Genomic DNA, 18,655 nt, shown 5'->3' on the forward strand with positions numbered 1-18,655 from the left:
CCAATTCAGTCAGTGAAACTGACACTGAGAAAGGGTATAAAAAGTATCCTGACTGAACTAACCAGGGTCAGAGAACAAATTCCTTTGGCCTCAAGTTTGCTGACAGGCTGTTTCAAGGCACCAGATCGACGTCAGCCCCAGCCACCTCAAGACTTTTCTTTCACTGGTGGCTGCCACGTTGCCCATCCTGTAGTTTGGCTTCTTCCTTTGTCAGGTACGGGCATTTTGTATCCTCTCTAACCATCCTCCCTTTCCTCGGCCACCTTAAGCCTCCCGGACAGCTCTCGGTCCCTCAACTTTTCCGGAAAAGCGAGAGGAAGCTCGAGCCATTGGGGGCGCTGGTACCACGCCGGAAGAAAGGGGGGTTCTTGCCTTGAGTCGGGCTCTTGGGTGAGGAGGCCATGGGATGGGCAGCACGTTCCTGCTGCTTCTGGATAAGTTGCTGGTGGATGATGTACTGAATGTCATCCTGTGTGCCAGAAAGGAAAACTAGTCATTATGTGAACTGACAAGAAATGAAACCCCAGGAATTCTGGAAAACTCCACTTTTTCTTCTGTTTTACTGATCTTACTTTCAATTACTGCAATTATTTCTTCCCAAGCATGAGAAGGAAGGCTCCTTCCTTTTTCACATTCATCATCCTAACATCTTTTCTCTCTCTCTCTCTCTCTCTCTCTCTCTCCTGCAATTTTTCCTAGGACACCATGGCTTTCAAGTACTTCTTAGTAAGTGTTTGCTTTTGTTATCCTGTTCTTATTGTTCTTCCTCTCAGCTGCAACCTTTTCCCTTCCTATCCCAGCCCCAGCTTCCTTTCCCTTTTAGGTCCCTGCTCAGAATTGGAATGAATCCCAAAAGCAAACTTGGAACAAATTACGAATGTGAAGGAAGAGTCAAAAATTCTCACGCTCGTTTCAGTTGGGTCACTGTGTGAATCTGGGATTTATTAAACTCTGGAGGAGCCAAAGTTGTGTCTTACTGGTAATGAGGGATTCTAAAAAAATTGGCACTTGTTGCTCTTAAGGTTTTCCTGGAGCACTGCACACTCCATCCTGCCCCCAGCATACAAATTTGGAGGGCCAATAAGGAGGTTTAAAGGCTCTGGATTCAATCTCAGGAAATGTTTTCTATTGTACTCACTTGCCAAGCTTCCAGCTCCTGGGAGAGCGCCATCTTCTGGCGTATGACTCGTAATAATTGCTGGCTCAGTGAATCCCTTTCCAAAGAGATTTTTGCCAGTTCCAATTCCATTTCACCTTTCCTAGCAAAGAAAAGCAAAGAGTAGGAAACAAGGAGAGCAATACATTTTTAAAATCAAGCCAGCCAAAAGAATGCATATCTGTAGAGAGCTTGCTTCCCTCTGCCCTGCCAAACCTCTGCTCTACCAGTTGCCCTGAGACTGCAGAATCAAGAGGAGAAATATGCACTTTCTCTACTCTGTCATCAGAAGGACAAGGGCCACTGGGTAGTGACACCACTTCTGGCCAACCAAGGACACCAGCAAGGGAAGATCAGCCTGTCCCCCAGTGGATATACATTCCTGTTTGCAATTCATCATTTTTTTCCTGGCATTATTAAACTGACCTGCCTCCTCTTCCTTTCTCCTTTATAGGATTCAGGGTGCAATCCTAACCCCTTACGTTAGTGCTTTCCAGCACTGGCATGGCGGTGCCAATGGAACATGTGCTGCATCCTGCAGTTGGGTGTCATTCACGGAGGTCTCCTCAAAGTCAGGGAATGTTACCAAGGGCCCATCTAGTCCAGCTTCCTGTATCTCACAGCGGCCCACTAGCTGTGTCTGCGAGAATACAAGACTACACGATACCTGTATCTTGTTGCCACTCCCTTGCATCTGGCATTTGGAAACAGACTACCTCTAAAACCCAGAGACTGCATATTGTCATAATGACTTATAACTTATGATAGATAACTTTTTCATCCATAAGACTTCCATGCTTGAGAAGTGCCATCACCACATCATGTGGCAAGGAGTTCCACAGTTTAAATATGCATTGGGTATAGAAATATTTCCTTTTGTCTGTTCTAACTCTCCTGTCAGTCAATTTTAGTGGATGTCCCCTGGTTCTGGTGTTGTGCAAGATGGAAAAGAACTTCCTTCTACCCACTTTATACCATTCATAATTGTATCCCTCTCAGGGTGCAATCCTAACAGCTTATGTCAGTGCTTTCCAGTACTGGCATAGCAGTGCCAATGGAACGCGTGCTGCATCCTGCAGTTGGGTGTCACTCATGCAGGTCTCCTCAAAGTAAGGGAATGTTTGTTCCCTTACCTCAGAGCTGCATTGCCCTTATGTCAGTGCTTTCCAGGTTAAGATTGCACCCTCAGTCATGTCCCCCTTCAGGGACCTTCTTTCTAAAGAGCACAGCGCATTGTAGCCTTTCCTCATAAGGAAGGCCCCAGCCAACTAATGATTTTGGTCACTCTCTTCTGCACCTGGTCATTAGTCTAGCTCCTAGACCTAGCCGCACCCAGCCATCTAATTTAGCCTGATGAAGAATCCTATAAGATTCAAAAGCCTGCAGCTTGGCAAAGTAGTACTTTTTGGTTGGTCTTAACAAAGGCATGACCCTATTTGGGATTTTCCCCTTTGCCTTGTTTGTCATGGCTTTTTACGGTTTATAAGTCTGAAGTAGGGCCTGTGTCTCCTTATCGTTTATGCACAGGGCATCCTATCAGTTACACTGAATTTTTAATTGGTGCAAGTAACTTGGGGGAGTTAATATTTGTCTGACAATAGGGATTTAAAATTACAATAAATTATTATTATTCAGATATATATATATATATAATAAAAAAGAGTTAATAAAGCAATTTACATTGCATGGTTTCCTGTTCCTGTCTAAGGGCGCAATCCTAAGCAACTTCCCAGCACTGACATAAGTGCCAATGTGGCATGCACTGCATCCTACAGTGAGGAGGCAGTCAAGGATGCCTTCTCAAGGTAAGGGCATGTTTGTTACCTTACCTTGGGGCTGCACTGTGGCTAGGTCGGTGCTAGAAAGTTGGTTAGGATTGCGCCCTCTATGAGCAAGTAATGACAGATGGGATACTCTGCACAGAATTCCCCATTCTGACCTCAAGATGTCACTCTTCTATGGTTTAAACTTTATTTGCTCATATTGTGCACACAGGATACTCTGATGCTTGCTGTTAATGGGGGCCAGACAGGTTTTTCTGAAAGTCAGCTGCCCCACTTTGCTACAGCTGCAGAAAAATGTTGGGTGCCCAAGGGCTCCATGGCCGACATGGGCAGTTCGTCTGCTAGCTACTTGAGGTAGGGAGGGTTCCCTGGAGCTAGAAAGTTTGGTTGAAGACAGCACAGAAATGCAACAGCTGTCAACAGATTAAGATCATTTCAGTTAATTGCCTGTCTTTTACGTTCTTAATTAACCCCTGGGAGGAAGCATTACAAAGGCTCAAACAACAGGAGAGATTTTGAGGTATTTAATTAGGGCAGCAGGTTTTGTGAAACTAACTCTTGACACGCTGATGGAGGAAACCACAATGATTAAGGAAACACACCATCCAGCACCATGGTGGCTGAGGGCTAAATGACACAGCGCTTGCAAGCTTTGCATGTACAGTCTTTTTTTTCTTCAGCAAGTAGTCTTGGGAGGCCCTGGCCTGAATGAAATCAATTATGCTGGGGGGTTCAAACACTTCTCCCATCTACTGACCTATTTCAAATTGCACCTCCATCGCTCATGGGTGATTTGACTTAGCTCTGCAGTGGGAGGAGTTGAAGCCCTCTCACTTGCCATGCCACAGCCCCTACGACACAGGACCAGTGGCATAGCTAGAGGGAGCGCAAAGCACTAAGTTCGGCAGGGAGCCTCACCACAGCATGCAAGAGCCTCTCCCTCTCCCCTTCATAGCCATTCCACGTGGTGGGAACACAATGAGGCATTCACAGCTTGCACACTGCAGTGAGGCTCCCTGCAAAACTTAGTGCTTTCCACCCCCTCTAGCTATACCATTGCTTGGGACAACCCACAACTGCTTTGTGGAGAAATTCCATTGAGAACTCCATGCATATAGCGCTAACATAATCTGCAATAGCACTTCCCCAAAGCTGCCCTCCCAGCAACTAGTGTTCAAAGGAACACTGCCTCTGAACATGGAAGCTCCACATAGCTATGACTGAGATTGATACTGTAGATGTCTTCTCCATGAATCTTTAACCCAATGGGTATCATCACATCTTGCAGCTTCAAATTCCATCAATTACATGTAGTGTTATCTTTTATCTATTCGAGCAGAGGCAACAGCAATAAGAGAAAGTGAAGGGGAGAAGCAGAGACTTAGCAGCCCAGCTGGAGATGGTTGGCAACCTTCAGTCTCAAAAGACTATAGTATAAGCCTACAGCACCCGGTATTCCCAGGCGGTCTCCCATCCAAGTACTAACCAGGCCTGACCCTGCTTAGCTTCTGACATCAGACAAGAGAGATGCTCCACACCCTATCTAGTATAGTCTACAGGCTGCCCCTTTTGAACTGGGACCCTAGGAGGATGCTGGCTTTGAATTTATGGATCTTTTCTCCAATCAGAAAACACCCCAAACGACAGCCCCAATCACCCCAAACTAAACACACATATAATTATTAGAAACCATTTTTAAAAAATACGGAATGCTTCATGAATCTGCTGATCAAACTTGCGCAGGAAAAAAGCACGTTTTCCTTGTTCCATTCCAATATGCTGCTGAAGGATGAGAAACAGGGAAGGTCCGGGAACTGGTGTATGCATGTTTGTATGGACAGAGCAGCAGGCCCAGAGATTCTAGGACACTCCCCAGTAGGGAAATGGGGAAGATGTTTCTGTTACACATGTAGAGCCAACAGCAAAATTAAATATTGCAAGGAGATGGGAGAAATCTCTGTAGTTAAGCACTGGCTGAATAACACTTGGGAATGATGTTAATGACAAAAATCTAGAACATTAGATTTTAGAATAGCAGGCATATTGGGGTTTAATGTGTAATTTAAACACATTATTACAATAATTATAATTATTATTTTAGAATGTGAGCCCTTGTGGAACAGGGAACCATTTATTTATTTAGCTATCTAAACCACTTTGAACTTTGGTTGAAAAGCCAAATATAATCATCTCGTTAATAACAATACAGCACTATATTGATTTTCATCTGTTTTTTGTTTTGTTTTCATTTGCTGTCATTTGTATATGTGGGTATTTTCTGGCAATATATAAAAATATGCTCACTTAATGATAGCCTCATCCCGATCTACTATGGCTAATTTCAGGGCCTCGTCCCGGTTGCTCTCTTGATACAGACGCCTCTGGTTCTCCACCTCCGATTGTAAATTGCAAAGTTCCACATACTGCAGTGTTATCTGGACATGGGAATTAAAAAATGCAAAAAGCTTTTTGAAAATTCCTGCCATTCCATGCCACAGGGCCCTCTGGTGGGAAGATGCAGCACACCCTACCTGATCGTGAAGTTTCATGATCTCCAATTCCTTCTGCCGAAGTATATCTTGCTCCTGGTGACTCAAGGCGGACACCCTTTTAGCATATTCTGCTTCCTCCTCCTCTGATCTCTGTGAAGCGTTCTTAGGAGCCACAGCAGTAGGGATGGTCTTGCAGATGCCATTAACCATTGGCTAAGGTAAACAAACAGATCCCCCCCCCCAACCATTGAGATACCTGTGCTGGATGGTTTTGACATGGGACAAAGCAGCAGCTCATTCAGGGATCGCATCTCTTGTCACAAGCGGCAACTGTCTCAGAACAGATTTTCACAAGGAACTCACAGATCTTTCACAAGTTTTCACAGGAATTTAGCACCACCCGAGGCACAGTTAATCACACTAAGCAAGGACTTACCAAAGTTAATGGGATTCAAAGGAGTCTTAGCTATAGCCCTGACAATGTAAGCCTATGCGTGTCTACTCAGATGTCATCCCACCGAGTACAATGAAACTTACTCCCAGGTAAGTATGTATATAGGATAGCAGTCTTAAGTTAGAGTGAAAGCTGAATAGAAGTTTTGCACAAATTCAGAATTTTTAAAGAGTGTTTAAAATTTTGAATATTTTTAGACATTAGTTTTGAAGTGTCAAATTTGAGGAAGTTTTTTTTTTTTTAATGTAAGCTTGATGATGAATCATAAGGCACTGGTGTTCGATGAACCAATTCATCAACATAACACTTTTACATTTTTCCCCTCAATGCTTTATTTTTGGACTTAGGATTTTGACAGCAAAATTAATTTACAAGTTCCTTTTTCTAATCATAGTGGCACCTCTAACTGGAAATGTTAGGGGAAGGGGGAGATTAGCATAGGAGAATATCATTTCTGCTTAATTTTGATATTTTTCCCAGCACTGCACTTACTTTCAGCTCTTTGCTGGTCTGCGGTATTACAATGTCTCCAAACTAGGTCAGAAGAAACAGGGCCGGCTCATTCATGAGGCTGAATGAGGACGCTGCCTCAGGCAAACAGACTGGCAGGAGATTCCTACCTTCATCTGCCCACTCATCTCTGCTACAGCTCTTCCTCCTCTCATTCCCTGGACTGGAAAAGGAAGAGAAAAGGAAGGCAGAGTTGCTGTAGCGCACCGCTCTCCTCTCCTCCACACTTCTACTCCGTCCCCCTCTTCCTTTTCCAATCTGGGCAGTGTGAGAAGGAATGGCCGGCACATCAGAAGGTAAGAGGGGGCAGCGTTTGGCTTGCCACCTCAGGTGCCAGAAGATCTGGGCCGTACCTGAAAAAAGAATAAATTTTAGATTTTCCAATTAGTTTTTGAACTGTATAAAGAGAACATATGAAGAGCCTTATACTGCAACAGCATCTTGGCCCATTTATATTTGTATTGGCTACACTGATTGGCAGAGGCTCTCCACGGTTTCTTACAAGAATCTTTTCAAATCCAACCTGGATTTGTGAAGAGTTGAATCTGGGAGTTTCTGCATGCAGAGCAGGTGCTCACAGAGGTGTAACTAGTACAGAGCCTGAGGGACACCTGCCCTGGGTGCTATGCCGGGGGGGGGACACGCATGACTGACCCCAAAGCTCCGCCCTAGTTGTGGCGGAGGCACTCGCAGCTTTGCCCCCCCTTCCTTCTCCTTCAAAGGAGAGCCTCCACAAGAGAAAAAACAGGATGTAAAGCCACTGGGGCTTCCTCCTCCGAGGAGAACCTGGAAGTGATGTCACAATGTCATGTGATGTTGTGACATCACTGCCATCACAGAGACATCACACTCTCTGAGCTGCAAACCTGCTCTGAAGGAAAGAGCAGTGGCAAATCAGATAGACTTCGTAGCGAACATTTCCTAAATTAGTACATTAATTACCATCTTGTTTTGACATCAAAATCTTTACCTATGGTGTAATCAGGGAAACAACACACACCACTTGCCACATCGTTCTTCCATACCTTAAGAGCTTGCCCAGGTGCTCCTGGAGCATCGTCCAAGCTGCTTTCAATCTCCGACCGGATGGAGGTTACCGAGGTGTCCGAGTCATGCAGACGGATCTCTTCCTTCAATTCCTTGACCTGGTGCTGAAGGCGACGGTTGGAGGTCCGGACCTCCTCAGCTTCCGTTTCTAGCTGTTGCATCTTGAGATGAGAAACAGGAAGAAGCTATCGTGGATGAAAACCACTTGAGGTAAAGGTTTCTTCCGTGAGGTACTGCAGCCCCACTGCATCCTCATTCTTTGAGGCACAAACCCACACATAGCTCACTTTATTATTTTTAATTCAGCTTCCTCCACCACACTTCCAGCATAACCCTTGAAACTTAGTACTAGCTACTGTCCCCTCCAACTTCATATGCAAAAGCACTTATACCCGCAGCTCCTTTTCATGGTTTTCTTTGCGGAGGAGGAGGAGGTTATCATGCAGAGTGTCCACCAACGTCTGGATAGATTCGTTCTCCTCCCGAAGCTGGCGGGTCTGTTTCTCCAGATCTTGCTTTCGCTCCAGTAACATCAGGTTCTGGGGAAGGTACAGGGACTATGCATAAAACTCAGGTGGTCAACATCTTTTTTTTCAAGCTGGAACCAGTCCCCATATCCCTATCTCCTGATCATCCAGCTGGTTGTAGTTTAGAGCTAGCAGCAACTACAGGGTCCATATATTATTTCAAAATGCACTTTTCAGCCTAAGGCAGGAAAAGGAGCTAAAAATGCACTTTCCAGCCTGAGGCAGAAAATTCACATACCACCATCTCCAGTAAAAAAAAAAAAAAAAGCAATACTTTAAAGAATTTGCGTTTCAATGGCACTGTGTCATATCACGGCCCTAATAGCAAGGCCAGCCTGCAGCCTGGCAGGGCAGTGGTTCCCAAAGTGGATGGTACTTTGAGGTGGTGAGATTACCTATAGAGTCACTCATTGGCTAGGGGGTGGCAGAAGGTGCGGGATTATTGAACCGTGCTGGCAAATGGCACCCCAAGTTTCTGAATCTGCGCAGTGCTTAAATCTGGTGAAAACAACTGGAATTTTCAGTAAATATACCAACAGAGCTCTAGTCAGACCAGTATACAGGTGGGAGTTTGGTGTCCATGCAGGATCAGTTCCCAGGCCCCCAGCAGATAAAACCTGTGGGTCAGCCCTTCCTGTACCTCCCGGATGCAACCGGAAGAGTCTTCCACTTGCATCTAGGAGGCCTACTGAGCCCCAGGGAGGCTGTACAAGGCCAAAAACTAGAAGTGCCTTTTGTGGGCCTCCAGCAGGCCTTCTGAAGTCCAGGGAGCCCTTGTGCAACCTCGCTGGCCCTCAGACGGTCTCCCTTGCAGACACAACCAGAGTGTCCAGGAGGTACAAGGAGGCCCTTCTGACCCGTGTTGGGTCAGATCTGTAGTTTCCAAACCCGCAGATAAGGAGGATCTTATCACCTGTATTGTGTTTCAAGAAACTGTCATCACTGCATGTGTTTGTGTCTCTTTGTAATTGAATAGAAATGGCAGACACAGAAAAATCAAAGAAGAAAGGTAGACATTATTTGGAATACCTGAAGTATGAATTTATACCAGCACCAAAAAGCCAGTAACAAATTTCAGAAGCGGCCAACACTGTTTGGGGTGGGGAGGGAGCAGACAGGAGGTAGACCGGTGGGCGAACCAGACCCAGGAGAGAGCTGGAGCCAGGATCCGGCACTTAGGCTGGATCATAACCCCCCTCCCAGTTGGCCTGGCCTAGTGCTGGGTTGCTTGGATCTGTGCCACCTCTTTAGGCTGCTTGGATCTGTGCCACCTCTTCAGGCTGCTGCTGTCTTGCCCGCGGAAAGGGGAATTGATCCCCCTTGCTCCGGGCTGCGTTGCAGCCAGCCCCAACCCTGCACTGGGTACAGCGGAGACCAGTGCAGGATAGGATTAGGCTGCCTGTGTGATATCTAAGATTCTTATTAAATGACTTTGAAAAGCTGGTGTCACTGGATCAAGTTCATAATTTTGTTGAATAAGCTAAACCATTTTAATTGAATAAATGTGCAATTAATGGTTACTATTTTGAATGTAATTGTTGTCCTATTGAGTGAATCACACAAACTGCTATTCTGAATAATGCTCTTTATAGGGTAGGGGGCACTGGGGATGGGTTTATGGAACCAAGAGGATGGTAGCCTGAAAAAATTTGGGAACCACTGGTCTGGAGTAATTCCAGAAAGAGCCAACTCAAAAATAGATATAGACATGGCCAGCCCATCTATGAAGCCAATTGAGATGTGAATTCAGGCAGCAAGTTGGCAGGGAGTACCTATCTCTGTTCACCAAGTATCCACTGAAATTCCGCTCACAGTGGATTGGAAAATGAGAAGAAGGACAGAGTGGAAGAGAAAATGTGGAGAACATTGACACTCTAGCCCACAAGTCTCTTCTCCTCTACACTTCCTCTTCTGCTCTGTTTCCCCTCCTCCGTTTCCAATGCAGGGAGTAGGAGGAGCAACAGAGGCTGGCACATCAGCTGGTAAGGGAGGAGGGGCAGCATTTGGCACACTTCAGTTGGCCCCTTGGATGGGTCAGCCTTGCTTCATATATGAGAAACCACTACCATTCCCTACATGGCTAGGACATGGGCCAAGAGAGGAGAGAAGGAAATCCATGAAGAATAAGCCCTGGCATCTCTCTTCAGAGCCACTATTGTTGTAGTCCATGATAAACCAGCCAGTCGCAGGTTAGGAGACTGCACCTCCTAGGAATAGAAATCAGGTGTCTATCCGTGGTGCCTTCCTCAGTTATCTGGCATCCCTGGTGCAAAGACAGGCAGCAAGGGAAAGTTCTTCTTCCTCACCTCAGCTTGAAGACTTTGTGTCTGGGCAGTATGTTCAGCACTGTTAAGAGTCAATGTCCGATGCTCCCCACGCAGTACAGCAAGTTCTTCCCTCAGTTGCTGCTCCAGCCGGGCAACCTGGGTGGGTGGACAGATGTTAGGCCTTGGAAATAGCCAGGATTCAGTCCTTAAATCTTTTTTCAGCATCTAGTCTCACCCTTGAACAATTAAGTCTCACCCTTGAACACCCTTGAATAAGAAACAATTGGCCTCTGAGCACGTGTAGAGCACTTGACTTTTACCACTGAATAATATCCAGACAGGGCTTGCACAATAGTAATGAGTGTACCACTGAGCATATGTGGAGTACCTCTTCACTACTGAAAACTCAAAAATGGCATACAAATCACTGAGAGGCAAACCTTCATGTGAGCTTGATGACTCTTGTTTGTTTTAGGCAGAAAACACCCCACTTTTTCCTGACCCCACCACCATTGGTAGTTCTGGACTAAGAGATAAGAAGTCTCCAAGCCAGAACTTTGTATCAAAGCCCCACACTTCTCCAACCGGTGTGTCATTGTCTCTTCTTCCTTCTCCCAAGAACATACACAGGTGGAGAAACCTGAACTTTAAAAGGAAAATAAATTCTCAATGCTGTACAAATCTATTTTATTATAATGATGCTTTTTGATACCATGTTATCCACCCAGAGTGCTAAAAATGCCCCAAATCCAATTTTTAAAAAGTATATTCAAGAGACATATACATCTTATGGCTGCATTCCAGTTCCTAGAATAATGTCCTCATTGGCCTGATATGGAAGGGAACCTTTCACATTTCATTATCTAGTTGCAGGAATCAAAGTTACAAGTGCAATCAGCCTCTTCTGGGAGTCTACCTGGCAACTTAGAAGTGCTGAATCTGGATTTATGATAACATCTGTTGCACTTTTCAGCATTCAGAGAGCTTTAAAAGTCTTATCTCATTTATTTGACCTCCACATGGTAAGTATCCTACATTCCTGGAGACCTGCCAGTCTGGTCAGTGCTGTGACAACAAAGCAGCATGATCTCACCACATGGCTTGTTTGAGTCAAATGGATTCCTTGTTTCATATCAGAACTTGTAGCGCGACACACCTAAGGCCCACCTGCTTTTGTGGTTGTGGTGTGTTAGAATCTGCATGACTACAAGGAAGGGTGTATGTTTGGGAGTCATGCCCTTGAATGCTGCTCCAGAAATAAGTTCTGCAGTTGTGAAAAATATTGACATTTCTCAATTTCATCTAGTTTCTTTCATATACATCTGAATTTGAAAAGCATTCTGCTGGGTTTTTTTCTTTCTTTCATTCCTAAAGGAGGAAAAAGTAAAGGGATGAAGGTGGAGCTATGCAAACACTTTATTCCACTTAGAGCCACAATAAATTTCAAGGGGAAATGTTCAAGCAAAGCCATTGACCTCTTTATAGTTTTCCATAATGTTTCTGAAACATTTAGGGGTTTTAAGGGGGAAAAATTAGCAAAGTGTAAATAAAATGGAATCTTGCAAACTGAAATAGATTTTTAGGGACTTATAGAAAGTGACGGCAAAAGTCAAATGTCAAGGTAAAACTTTTCAAATGTTTTATTTGCTACATTTATTATGTAAAACAGCCTTTCTGCCAATGCACTCAAGACAGTTTGCAGTTTAAAATGTTTATTTAATCTCTCTCACTTTTCTGGGTTTTTTCCCTCTGACAGCTCACAACAGATAATATCACAGTACCATAAAAGCAATCACAGTAAACACAAAATCAGTTATATAGAACAAAGGAAATGAGTGGCAGATAAAAATGTAACTCCAGTAATACTAGAGCAAGACAACAGTTTCGCTAAGTAGTTGAAAAACCACAATGATTGAGGTTGCTGGAGTTATTTGTTGTTTTTAAATCTGTGGCCAATTTGCTTTCTTTTATATGTCTGAATTTATATTATACAATGCAGCCTTCTGCAATCGAACCAGCACAGTATGCAAGGAACAAAAGGAGGGGGGGGGTTTGAAGAAGACAATAAGAAAATGCAGGTATTCTACTGCTTGAATTGCCACCACCATTATCAAACCCACCCTGCACATAGAAAACTAACACAGCAAGGAGAAGACTTGGCTCAATCATACCTTCCTCCCATGCTAGCTTTCTCCAGGAAGGGAGTTTTTAACTGTGAGCATGTATACAATCATGCAGTCCCACAGCCTTGAAGCTATACAGGCCCAGAAGGCTGCATCACACACTGCATATAGATACAGGAGTGCTTTGCCTTTCCTAAAAGACACCCCTGTCTCTGCCTGCCCTCTTTCACAAGACCAAATTAAAGATCACGAGCACTTAAAGTTGCCAGGCTTCCAGGACTAGCTTGAGGTCTCCAGGAACCAACACCAATCTCCAGGTGATGACTGAAAGCAATTCTGGGGATTATAACAGGGTCCCTAGGAATCTCCAGCATTACATTCTATTGGGGGCCAAAAAAATTCCAGGAATGGCTTCAGTCAGAGCTGATAACCCCCTGAGCACCCTCTTCTAGGCTGTATACCGCACTTCACCCTCAACAGAGCTCATTCCAATTGCAACCAGAAGTCTGGGCTCCTGCCCTAGGACTCCCAAGCCTAGGACAGGTGCAGCATTCAACACAGCTGCTGCATGAATTCAACACATAGGGTATTTCCCAGCATGCAGTTGTAGAGTACCCTTCATCTGTTGAATGCCTGCCTGTTGTTCCACTATTAAAGGTAGCCTTGTTAGAAAAATGGAATGCTTACTTCCCTTCACTGATTCAACTCAAGAAAGCCAGTCAGATCCCAGCCTTACCTGGCTGAGCTGCTCCACCAGCCGCTGGTTCTGCTCAGACAGATCCAGGACAGCCTGCGAGCTCTCCCGGCTGGTGCCCTGCTGCTCTAGGCGCTGCTGTCCCAGCTGAGCCCGGGCAGCGACCAAGTCAGCCTCCAGCTCGGCCACACGAGTTTCAAATTCAGCCCGTCCTGATTCAAGGTGCAAACGGAGCTCATGTTTCTCTTGTTCAAGACGCTGGAAGGGACGCAGAAAGAACAGGAAGGGTCAAATCAGAATCAAACCTCTCATTTATATAGTGGTTTTGGTGGGTGCAAAGTGTGAATAAGTCTGATTATCCCCATTTTACAGCCAGGGAAGTTGAAGCTGAGAGGGATGGGAGATTACTAGGCCTAAGGCCACCTAGTAAGTTCCTGGGACAGGGGAGATCTGAAACGGGGAAGTCCTGATTCACAGTTCAGTCTTTTGCACCATATAAGGGAGAGCCAATATAGCATACCGGCTCAGATTTTGCCCTTGCTGTAAGATTTTGCTGCTTTTGCTGACTGTAGGCAGGCCACAAACACTGTCTCTAATTTAGTCATTTAGGATATTTCTATACCGCCTTTCCCCAGGCAACAAGCCTCAACAAACACACACAGGTCTCTCTCACAGGATGGTTGCCAGTCTCTCATCTCTTACTGTGATTATAATCAACAGAAGGATCTTCCTCCCAGTTTGTTTCATTTCTCATTGTCTGCTCCAGTGCATGGGAGGAATATATTTCGAAGTTGCAATCAACTACCTTTCAGAAAGATAAATTTGGGGTGTGAATCTGCAGCATAAACTTCTTTGATTCTGTAGTATCAACATGCAAACAAATTTATCATTCCCCTCCCCCCCCCCGGGGAGTGTGTATAATATACTCAAAAATAATATCTCTATTGGGTTATCTCTCTCACAGTTGCATCGCTACGGGGTGTGACACGCACGAGAGGGGTGATGCGCACTGGGGGAGTCATGCGATAAGAACATAAGAGCTCTGCTGGATCCGGCCAAGGGCCCATCTAGTCCAGCCTCCTGTGTCTCACAGTGGCCCACCAAATACCCAAGGGAGCACACAAGACAACAGACACAACACACAGTTTGTAGGAATAACACCGTTATGTTATATACCATTCGATGTGTAATTTACAACAGAATGCACTGAAAAAAACCGGAGTGAAATATCTCCATTCTAACAAAAATTAAGGCCAAAAAACAAAAATGCAACTCTCTTATGTAACAAAACAGTACATTTCCTTAAGTCAAAAAGGACAACTGAGACTGATTGTTCGAACAGCCAATGAGATGTTATTATGCCACAGTATGGAACCAATAAGGTGTTAGTAAGGTCACCTTGGAGTCACCTTGGAGGGGTGACACCACTGGTGACCAAAATTGCTAAAATATTGGTTTGTAGGAATAATACCATCATGTTATATATCATTCAATGCATAATTTACAACAGAATGCAATGAAACAAGCCGCTTTGAAATATCTCTGTTCTATCAAAAGGTTTGGCTAAAAAACCAGAAAGGGTGAGGCGATGGTACATCACCACGCCCACTACCCAGTTTTTGCCCCACCCACTGCATGGGAGGAGGTGCATTATGGGGGTGACGTGCTGGCCTCCCATACCCCATTGAAGTCACTGCTCTTTCATCTTTCCTGGTGACCCAAACTAGGCTACATGTGGAATCTATACCTTACATTGCATTCTTTCAGAATCTGAAGGTGATCAATGAAAATTCACACATGTGTATGGATGACCTTAATAAGTCATTAATACATCTAAAAAGAGGGAGGCATATTGGCTTAGGCCTTCCTGGAATCTGCACCCTTTGACTTCACAAACCTGAGCCCTAAATCCAGATACAAATGATTATTTGCCATTGTAGATTATTTGCCATTCAGTGCACTTTCAAGGGCATTGAAGAAAACAGTGCACTTCAATGCACAGAAGCAGCATAGCTCAGAATGCCAAATCCTGGAGACAAGTAAAAGGAGAAAGCCGTCCCCTTCATGCCTGGCTTGGGACAGTCCAGAAGCCACTGGAAGGTGACTGCTGGAAACAGACTGATGGACCTTGGTTTGATCCAGCCTGGCAATTCATATGTTTCTGTGGTATAGAGTGCTCAGGCTCACAATACACTTTGCACAGAACCTTCTACTTCAGCAAGTCAATCCTGCACAAGAATTCTCTAATGAGGGTGCTGGGAGCTCCCTCAAAGGATTGCCCCCACCCTCAAGCCACAGTGCACCCAAATACCCCCAGCAGGGGAAAAGTCTCTGTATTTCATTCCATTGTGGGCACACGTTTGCTTTCACTTGGAACTGAATGACCGTTTTAATGACAGAGCCCCAACAAATGAACAGGCTTGTAACAACCGTAGCTTCACTTTCCAGTGATATGGTAGTTTCTGCTCAACGCTCTGGCTTCCGGCCCAGACTCTGTAAGCATCAGAAATATTTGGGTCGCCTCAGTAGGGTACAGCAGGTGTGTGAGACTCGCTGGGGGTGACTCATACCTGGCGCTTTCTAAACCCTCCCATGTTCCACTTGGTCACTCACTGTTCTTCCTTCCCTCTCACTTGGTAATTATACCCACTCACTTAGCAGCTCCACCTCGCTGCCCTCCTCATGCCAGACTGGTTCAACCAGTCGCCACAAGTATCATGCCTAGAGGCAGTTGGTGCCAATTTCACCCTAGGTCAAAGCCATAAGGGTTGTTTGAGTGGTGATGAAGTTGGGAGTGTGAAACGTAACCCCAGAGGTGCTTCTGCAGGAAAGACAGCTGGGGAGGCAGAACGCCTGGGTTCTCCGAGAGACACAAATACTGTGCAAACAGGGGAGCCAGGCTTGCCTCCAAAGCTACTAAAAAATTGCAGGTAGACATGCTGGTCTGTTAAGGGGGAAAAAAAACTCAAAAGAAATTACAAAGGGGATGTTTTTGTTAGGATCAAGAAGGGAGCAAGCACTGGAACTCAACTGAACTCCAGGCTGAACACCAGGCTAGATATTTAGCAGAAACTGAAATATTGGCTCCCTTTCCCATAGTCCTAATAAAGGCATATTGCCCTGCTCTGACATTAGGATTTTTTTGTTCACTTTACACATGTGGTTAACAGGGGAAGTAATTCTAAGGAAAGGTGGGAGGTCATGAACTCAAGGAGCAATGCAACCAGCTGTGGGATCGTCATCTGCCACAACTGATGTCAGGTTCTTGTGCCATTTCCTCCAGCACTTTCCGTCTCGCATTTTCGGTGCGATGAATGTGTGATGCAGAAACAGTCAAGATGCCCTGGATCTGGGGCAGGTTTAGCAGAGGAGGGCAGCGGGTAGAAGGTTCTGTGGTCCGGCGTTTCTTGGGAAAGAGGGTCTGCCGTGGCACAACCCACTAGAGAAAGCCAGCCAGGACTCCTGGATTCATAACAAAGTGGAGCTCAATGAGTGCAGGGACCCTGCTGTTTGGGGTTATTGGCGTGGCATTCAGGGAACTCAGAGTGGCATGTGTGGGGGTTCACCCATTTGGTCCTCACAACAACCCTGTGAGGTAGGCTAAGCCAAGAGATCCTGCTTGACTTGGGACTGTCACTCAGTTTCATGGCTAAGCGGCATATAAGTCTGACACTCTGCCCCCTGCACCCCACAGCCTGCTGTGCCGCTCACTCACCTCTTTGGCCTCCACATGCTCCCGGGCCTGCTCCTCGAAGCGCCGCTCCAGCTCCTCATTCCGTTCTAGCAGCATCTTTCCTAGCTCAGCCGCCAGCAGCAGGTCCTGCTCCTTCCTCTGCAGCAGCACCCCCAGATCCACATCCTCGGGGTCCCCTTCACCAGCAGCCGTGTCTCCCACAAAAGTCTGCTGCCGTTCACCCCCAAAGGGGTAAAATGCATCTCCCAGGGCAGGTGGGGTCAGGGGGAATGGGGTCCGAAGGGCCTCCTCCTCAGGGTACATGGAAGAAGTTGTGGTTGTTGCCATGGAGTTGCTAGGGTGTGAAGGAGGGGAAGGGAGGCCCTGTTGGGAAGGAGGATCTAACAGGTTAGGGGGGGGAGAAGCTGGAAGCCAGGATGGCGAGTGTCACTGGCTGGGGCGGTTCTTAGTGGGTTACAGGAAGGGGAGAGAGAGAATTGACAGCCAGGATGCCTGGGTTCTATTTCCCTGGGACAAGGGTACCTTCTGAAAGGAGGGGGAGCAGATCGGCACCCAATGCTATCCAGGCAGAGGACAGTCTATACTTCTGAGGTCAAGCAAAAGCTCCCACAGGAAAGAAGCAGCCTTTCTTAGGACTCCTGGGCTGCTTCTCTTGGGTTTCGCTGTTTATTTCCCGATTCCTGCCTCCGCCCTCAGCACAGAGGCTGTGACAGGTGAGGTTTGACACTCCCTGGCTCCTCCTCTCTCTCACTCACACCCTCACCTGTTGTTCCTGTTCCGTTCCCACCTGATGGGAAATTTCCAACCACTCCGTTTTCCCACTGACTTGTGCACAGAGCCAGGAGAGGCCTGGGAGCCTCAATCGGAATGCTCCCCCAAGTTCCAAAATAATCTCCCTGCAAATTAAAAAAGAAAAACCCACGCACAAGCACAAAGCAGGTGAAGGGCGGAGCTGGAACTTTTCCCACAGTGCGCCATTCTCTCCTTGCAGGAAGCATTTAACATCTGAGCAAGCCGGCGAAGGATAAAGTGCCTAGGGGGGGATGTTCTCTTTCTCTCACACAATGCCAGAACCAGGGGACATCCACTAAAGTTAAGTGTTGGGAGAGTTAGAACAGACAAAAGAAAATATTGCTTTACCCAGCATGTAGTTAGTCTGTGGAACTCCTTGCCACAGGATGTGGTAATGGCATCTGGTCTGGATGCCTTTAAAAGGGAATCAGACAAATTTCTGGAGGAAAAAGTCCATCACAGGTTACAAGCCATGATGTGTATGTGCAACCTCCTGATTTTAGAAGTAGGCTGTCTCTGAATGCCAGGTGCAAGGGAGGGCACCAGGGTGCAAGTCTCCTGGTGTCTTGTGTGTTCCCTGAGGCAGCTGGTGGGCCATTGTGAGATACAGGAAGTTGGACTAGATGGGCCTTTGGTCTGATCCAGTGGGGCCCTTCTTATGTTCTTATGGCTGCTCTGCAACAGCTCATAATGGCTCCACACCTTGACCACTGTGGCACTCCAGCGGTCAAAAGTAGCCAGTCACCTGCACTTCCTGTAGAACCAGTGAATTCTGGGGTTTCCTCACCTTCACCCACACAACGGAAGTGTGATCTTCAAGAAGGATGCGTGAACTGTGCCCAGAAGGGGGAGCATCATTTAGGCAAGACCAGAGGAATATCTTCCCCTTGCAATTTCAAACCATGTGTGATTATTATTCCTCAGGAGTCCCAGAATTTCTGGGGAGCTGATGCAGAATGACTATTGTCAAAAAATATGAAATGGGGTCTGTGGACTAGATATGAGTGCCAAAGGATGTGGGCAGGGTTGCCAGTGCTCTAGGACTGGCCTGGAGTCTCCAGGAATCCACATCTCTCTCCAGGTGACTATAGAAACCAAATTTATGAGGAATGGTT

The 18,655-nt window shown here is 46.0% G+C and overlaps 1 protein-coding gene across 1 annotated transcript; it reads right to left on the reverse strand.

Moving 5' to 3' along the window:
- Positions 1–292: 292 nt before the first annotated feature.
- BICDL2 (BICD family like cargo adaptor 2) lies at positions 293–17,075 on the reverse strand. The gene is made up of 9 exons (XM_066628711.1): positions 16,770–17,075; positions 13,097–13,312; positions 10,277–10,393; positions 7,836–7,982; positions 7,422–7,604; positions 5,472–5,645; positions 5,245–5,375; positions 1,139–1,259; positions 293–469 (listed from the first exon to the last, which is right to left on the reverse strand). The coding sequence occupies exons 1-9, from the start codon at positions 17,073–17,075 to the stop codon at positions 293–295; spliced, it is 1,572 nt and encodes a 523-aa protein (XP_066484808.1).
- Between the last annotated feature and the right edge of the window lie 1,580 nt (positions 17,076–18,655).

Source organism: Tiliqua scincoides, chromosome 5 (assembly GCF_035046505.1).
Source record: "Tiliqua scincoides isolate rTilSci1 chromosome 5, rTilSci1.hap2, whole genome shotgun sequence".
Lineage (NCBI taxonomy): Eukaryota > Metazoa > Chordata > Lepidosauria > Squamata > Scincidae > Tiliqua > Tiliqua scincoides.

What these genes read in the sequence shown, in the direction of transcription:
- BICDL2 (XM_066628711.1), bottom strand. Translation starts at nt 17,075, where the DNA reads ATGGCAACAACCACAACTTCTTCCATGTACCCTGAGGAGGAGGCCCTT. An exon ending in CACAAAGTCTTCAAGCTGAG is followed by an intron (nt 7,983 to 10,276) that starts GTGAGGAAGAAG and finishes TACCTTCCCCAG; the next exon opens with AACCTGATGTTACTGGAGCG. An exon ending in AGGAGCTGGAAGCTTGGCAA is followed by an intron (nt 470 to 1,138) that starts GTGAGTACAATA and finishes TCTGGCACACAG; the next exon opens with GATGACATTCAGTACATCAT.